General features: G+C 36.3%; 1 protein-coding gene across 1 annotated transcript; it reads right to left on the reverse strand.

Moving 5' to 3' along the window:
* Positions 1 to 2,067: 2,067 nt before the first annotated feature.
* On the reverse strand, positions 2,068 to 3,188 carry AGTR2 (angiotensin II receptor type 2). The gene has a single exon (XM_068533963.1). It carries the CDS (start codon positions 3,154 to 3,156, stop codon positions 2,068 to 2,070), a length of 1,089 nt encoding a protein of 362 aa, XP_068390064.1. The 5' UTR covers positions 3,157 to 3,188.
* Between the last annotated feature and the right edge of the window lie 3,209 nt (positions 3,189 to 6,397).

Raw genomic sequence — 6,397 nt, forward strand, 5'->3', positions numbered from 1 at the left:
GAAGCTGAGTAGGTGTTCGTCAATTGAATGAGAGACCCTGAGGGCGGGGTGATTGGAGGGGTGTTCAGGAAGAGAGAGTTGTGTGAGCCAAAGCAGACAGGCGTGAGCGAGCATTAGGCTTGAAAAAAAGCAGTTTAAGTCCTTTTGTGATGCTTGAACATAGAATGCAAGAGAGAGATGGCAAAGAGAAAAAAAGCCAGCGAGGCAGGGAAGAATCAGATTTCCGGTGGTCTTGTAGACTGTAACAAGAAATCTGGACTTTCCTTTCATAATTAATAAGGTTTTATGGCTGAAGACTCAAGAGCGGGAGACTAGAAGAGTATAGCAAGAAGCCAGATAAGGAATGATGGGGGCTGAAACTAAGAAATATCAGTGGGGACTGTAAGGAAGATAAGGATACAAGAGAAGGTAAGAATCCATAAGTGGAGGTAGTTACAATAAAAAAGTAAAGCACACATGATCTTCCAATTAAAGATTTTATTTATATGAGATGTTTTACAAAATTATTTAAAATATGAAGTCATGTTTGCTTATACATTTAGCTATTTGTTTTTATTGATAATAATAGATTACATGAAATTAGGACTTTCCCAGAAAGTGGAGCCAGAGTATTTTTGGATCTATAGCCCTGGAATCTGGCAAAGACACCAAGCTTCTGTAACTTTATTTCTACCTCAGAGGTCAGTATTGGTCTAGGAAGGTCCTAGATAACCTGATATAATATGGGGCTGGTGCAGAATGAAATCTCTAACTTCTAAAATTAGGATTCATACTCTAAGTTAACTCTAGGTACCTCACTCAGTTTCAGGCACTCCTCAAACTAGGAGTTCTAATAGTGTTGAAAGGAGATCTATGGACCAGCGATTGGTATAGAAGAGTTCCACAGAATTCTATAAATTCTGGAACAAGCAGTATCCATAGGTATAGGTTAAGTCTACCCCATGGTCTATATTTTCAAAGCCACATTGCATTGCCCTGACAGGTAGGTTTGTTGTGTGACACCAAATGTGTCATTTGCTGGATCTCTTTGTCCTCCTTGGGTGTCAAAATTCCATTTTGACATAATCTTTTCCTATGCCCATTAAGGGTTTATTACAAAGTAAAGAGTTAAATAAGCCACCCAGATATTTTGGGAAGCAACGCAGAACCAAAGCATCAATAATAAAACTCAAGTCAACTTCCTATATATCAAAGCACCACATCCCAAAGGTCAAGGATGTAAAAAATGACCTTTACATTTTATACACTAAACACTGTTTAGTTATTTTCAAAAAATTATCAGAGAACATAGAAACCTTCAAACAGTAGTTAGATAGAAAATGGATAGAAAGTTTAAAAAGTGTTTATTCAGACTTTAGTGAACAGTCAAATATTTGTTTATTGCAAATCTATGTTATTATACATTTTACTTCCTATAACTGTAAATAAAAGCTAAAATGTAGGAGTACATGTGATCTAATCTATATTCCTAACCCTACTCAATAAGTAGCTATATCTTAAATACAGACTTATGCTCAAGCGAAATATAAAAGGATTATTATTTATAATATAAAGTAGAAGGCAAATGCCTAGAGCCTGAATAACTGGTACCAATCTATTGTAGTATACTGCACTTAGAAGTGCTCATTTCTTTTAGCGTAATGTCTTGTAAATAATGTAATGAGTTAAAAGACCGGCCTTGGTTCAAGAGGAAAGCTTGATGAAAATGGATCTAAGAACCAATAAAAACTCCAGCATATCTCAAGGAGAAATCTGAAACCCCAAATCATCATTCATAACTTCCTATTAATTATAATTTGAGATAAATCCCCAGTTACTTCTTGGTTATGGATACATTTCCCCAGTGACAGTCTTGTACAGATAGACCAGAAAAAAAAAAAGCTGGGCAATTCTTGAAAGTCACTGGAGGATAAAACTTAGAGTTACATTTGGTTTCCTGTTCTAGAAGAGTGAGAGAAGATTACATCAAGGGGAAAAACTTGTTATTTTCCTAAAGCCATTAAAAGATAATGCAGGGAGATCTCAAACCAAGTAACCATGTTGATAACATGCATTCCACTCTCATGTTTAAGACACAAAGGTCTCCATTTCTCTAAGGGAACTGCTTTTTCGGCATGACACACTCTCTCTCTTGCCTTGGAGCCAAGTAATTGGAACCCTAAACACACGGCGGAGCTTCTGTTGGAACCGGTTTCCAACAAAACAATACAAAAAGGGATTAACGCAGCTGTTGGTGAATCCCAGGAGGATGGCAAAAGGAAGTGCCAGGTCAATGACTGCTATAACTTCACAGCTATTAATGACACCCATCCAGGCCAGAGCATCCAGGAAGGTCAGAACATGGAAGGGAAGCCAACAGATGATGAACGCCAGAACAACAGCAGCTGCCATCTTCAGAACTTGGTCACGAGTTATTCTGTTCTTCCCATAGCTATTGGTCTTCAGTAGGTGTTTTCTGATTCCAAAATAGCATGTTGCTATGAATATTAAAGGGATAATAAAACCAAGGATATTTTTCATTAAGGCAATCCCAGCTGACCATTGGGCATATTTCTCAGGTGGGAAAGCCATGATGCAAGCATTCACTCCTAAATATTCAATTGTTCTGACATCTCGGAAGTAAAATGTTGGCAATGAGGACAGACAGGCCATACACCAAACAAGTGGAACTATATAAGATGCTTGCCAGGGATTTCTTCTTTGAGACAGAAAGGGGTAGATGACAGATTGGTACCTATCAACACTCATGCAGGTGATAAAAAAAATGCTTGCAAACATGTTCAGGGTCAAGAAAGAACCAAAAACTTTGCACATTACGGGTCCAAAGAGCCAGTCATATCTGTAAGAATAATAGGTTGCCCAGAGAGGAAGAGTAGCCAAAAGCAGTAAGTCAGCCACAGCCAGGTTGAAGATGTAAATGCTGGAAACCTTTTTAGGACCCTTTTGACAACAAAACAGTGTAACCACTATAGTATTGACAAGAAATCCAACCACAAAAATAATGTAGTAGAGAATAGGAATTGCATCTAAATGCTTATCTGATGGCTTATGTGAGCAGTTAAAGGTAGACTCATTGCCAGAAATGTTCACAAGTCCGACGTGAAGACTGCTGGTAATGTTTCTGCTTATGGTGGCAAGGGTGAAGTTGTCCTTCATATTGATTGAAATGTCAGCTGCTCCTAATTCTTACACCTTCTGGGGAAAATAAAACAACAAAAAAAACCAACAAAAACCTCTCAGAGCACATACAGAATTTAGGACATCATCAAGTCATTAGCATTTTAAAAGTTTGTTGAAAGCAAAAAATGGTGGATGGTTATAGACAATGTTGGGAAACGGAAGCATGCCTTATGAAATAAGAATGGATTTTACTTCTTGAAGAAGAAAAGAGAGTTTTCTCAATAATACCAAGAAGTTAAAAGACATTCTAGCATCAAGACTGAAAATTCTGAACAAAACTACATTTTGCCCATCTTTTCTATTATGTTGTGAAAAGGTTTAAAGAAAACTAATATTTCAAAAGGTTAGCCAGAATAGGAAACGCGTGAAACAAGAAGGAACTGAGAAATAAGACAAGTTAGCATTTCAAAAACACTTAAGCACATATCTCACTCTATATACTTTCTAGAAACCACACTGCTGCCTGCTATTGCGTAGAGAAATGCCTTATTCAAGTAACTAATTATATACAAATCATTCCAGCAATGGAAAATATAAGTAACATAAACTATGGAAAAAATAAGTAAGTGTACAAAAGATTGAAAGAGAATATGCAAAAAGGAACATATTGGGATGGGGGATTATGGTTGGTTTTTACTGATTAAAAATAATTCCTTTAGTTCTACTTTTCGATTTTTTTCACAATAATAATATAATTACGAGGTAGTTATGGGATATGTGCATATTTTTAAAAGCCCCCATCACATTTTAATAGAGACTATTACTTTTACATATAGATACTTAAGTTTAATCCATTTAAAAGAAAATCTATTTTCTTTTTCAATTAGGAAAAGAAAAAGAAAAAAATAGCCAAATCTGATTTAGGGTCAAGTAGAAAAAGTTATATTGCTCAATGAAATAAGAATTGAATATCAATGATTAATCATGATATAATTGTATCATTTTTTCCTTTGCTATTTTAGTTTAACACAACTAAGTAGTAACAGTGCTACTTGGCTCTCAAATGTTTTGATCAATATTCAGGTTTTTGTGATACTGTTAGTTTTAGTAGCAACTTTATTTTAAAACAAAAGAAAATTAGCTGAAGATAAACACAGTAAAGGAACAACTATTCCTTTAGATAGTTTCAAAACACAGATAAATAAACTACTCAGTGAAAATGTAATCAGCAAAGAATCTCCTAATAAACAGCAAACTTACAATTTTTGTCTAAAGCTTATTCTTTCATAATCTTGACCTAACAAATTAACATGAAAGAATCTAAAATAAACCCACTTGAAGACTTACTGGTTGTTGGAGTTTAAAGCTTAGTTATCATAAATCAGCTTGCCTAGTTCCTAAGTGCACCCCTGTAAGAGAAACAGCAGTTAAATAATTTAGGAGTTTTGCAAAATAGTGTTAAAATACAGGAAAAAGGAAAAGTTCATCCATAAAAAATATTTTCATTTAATGTATGTTCTACTTTCCAAACAGAGTATATATAAATTGTGCAGACCTACCTTAAAAATTCAGGCTGAAGAATGCTTTTAATTCTGTGCTTATTCGTTCCCTTAGACTCGGGGACGTAATAGCACCAGATCTCTGGTTTCCTTCTTATATGTTCGGTCTGTCCACTGGGAGCCTTCAACCTACATAATTCTAGGGCTGACTTATGAACACTTGCCAGCTTTCCAGAGTTTTTTTTTTTTTGGCTGCAAAACATTAATCTGAAATTCTCACTGTCTCCAATCATAACAGCTCATTCAAATAAATCTCAAACAAAAAAATGAAGTTTCCACAAATGTGTTAGAGAATTTTGAAGTCAGTGGCTTACTTTAAAAGAAGAATATAATTATTTGCAGAATTTTCTCTTTCTTTTACCCTGATACTGGCATTCTAAAATGAGTTAAGGAGTGGAGACTAGGGAATTTATTCTAGTAGTAGAGTCTTTGTCCATCAGCATCTTTCGCAACCTTCATTACTTTTTGAAAAATTTACCCCTGCTTACTAAAGAACAGCAGCAACTTTACTTGAAGTCTAAAATTTCTCCCTTGCTTTAAGCAATTTTTGTTGGCTTGTTGCTGGAGAGGTGGTGATAGTAGGGATATAATTCTCATGTCTTCTAAAAGAAGTATTAACATGTAGCATCTCCTTTCATGGGTCTCTGTCATATTTGCGGTTTAAATACAAAGCACACAGGGTGAGAAGGATTAGGCAGCTACTGCAGCCTAGATCACGGTTGTTTTTCTTTTTGTGGGAGTGGGGGTGATTAGCCTTACACAATAACTCTAGTAGAAGCAGGAGTGACAAAAAGAAGAAAGTTAAGTACATAAGAAGTGATAATACCAGCTGACAATAAACGCCATATGCCAAATACTGTGCCAAGTGCTTTTTACTCGATACTTTAATGGAGAGGCAATATAGCACACTGGTATGGACATGGCCTCTGAGTTCCAACTGCCTGGTTCACAAGCTCAGCTATACCACTTGCTAATTCCATGACCGTGGCCAAGTTACTTTCCTTCTTCATGTCTTAGTTTTCTCATCTGAGAAATGGGGGTGATGTTAATTACCTGCATCATGGAGTTATAAAAATTAAATGAGCTTATATATTTAAAGTGCTTAAAACCGTGCCTAGTACATGGTAGATGCTATTATAGGCTATTAATATTACCTCCATTTTAAAAATCAGGAAACTAGGGCTCACAGAGTTTAAATAACTTTTCTGAAGTCACATAGCTATTAAATGAGAACATTTGAATTCAAACTAAGGCACTCTAAAAGTCAGAGCTGACGCTCTTAACCTCCACACTACAGGAGGGAGCATTAGCTGGTCCTTTAATCTCACCCTTTGTCCTAGCAAAGAGAAAACATGCAACATTTACAAAAAGTCCCTGCTGACCATTCATAAGCTGTTACAGAGCATTAAAGAAGGGAGAAAGAGTTTGAAGATTTGTTATGTGGGAGAAAATATTTTTCTTCATTTTATTCCCAAAATGGACACCACAGGTAGGTGAAATGTGTGACTAGTTTACTACAGTGAGGACAGAAAATCAGAGAACCCAGGACACTTACATGGGTATAAAGGATTCCAGTTATTTCTCCTGATCATATTTTTCTGAGAGCAGTAAGAGTGCACCTACCCGGGCTGCAGGCTGCGGGCTGCAGGTGGAGGACGAGGGCAGGCAGGCTCTGAGGAAGTAGCTGGGGACCTAAGTAACGGTCTGGCAGAAGGAGC

The sequence above is a fragment of the Eschrichtius robustus genome, chromosome X (assembly GCF_028021215.1).
Source record: "Eschrichtius robustus isolate mEscRob2 chromosome X, mEscRob2.pri, whole genome shotgun sequence".
Lineage (NCBI taxonomy): Eukaryota > Metazoa > Chordata > Mammalia > Artiodactyla > Eschrichtiidae > Eschrichtius > Eschrichtius robustus.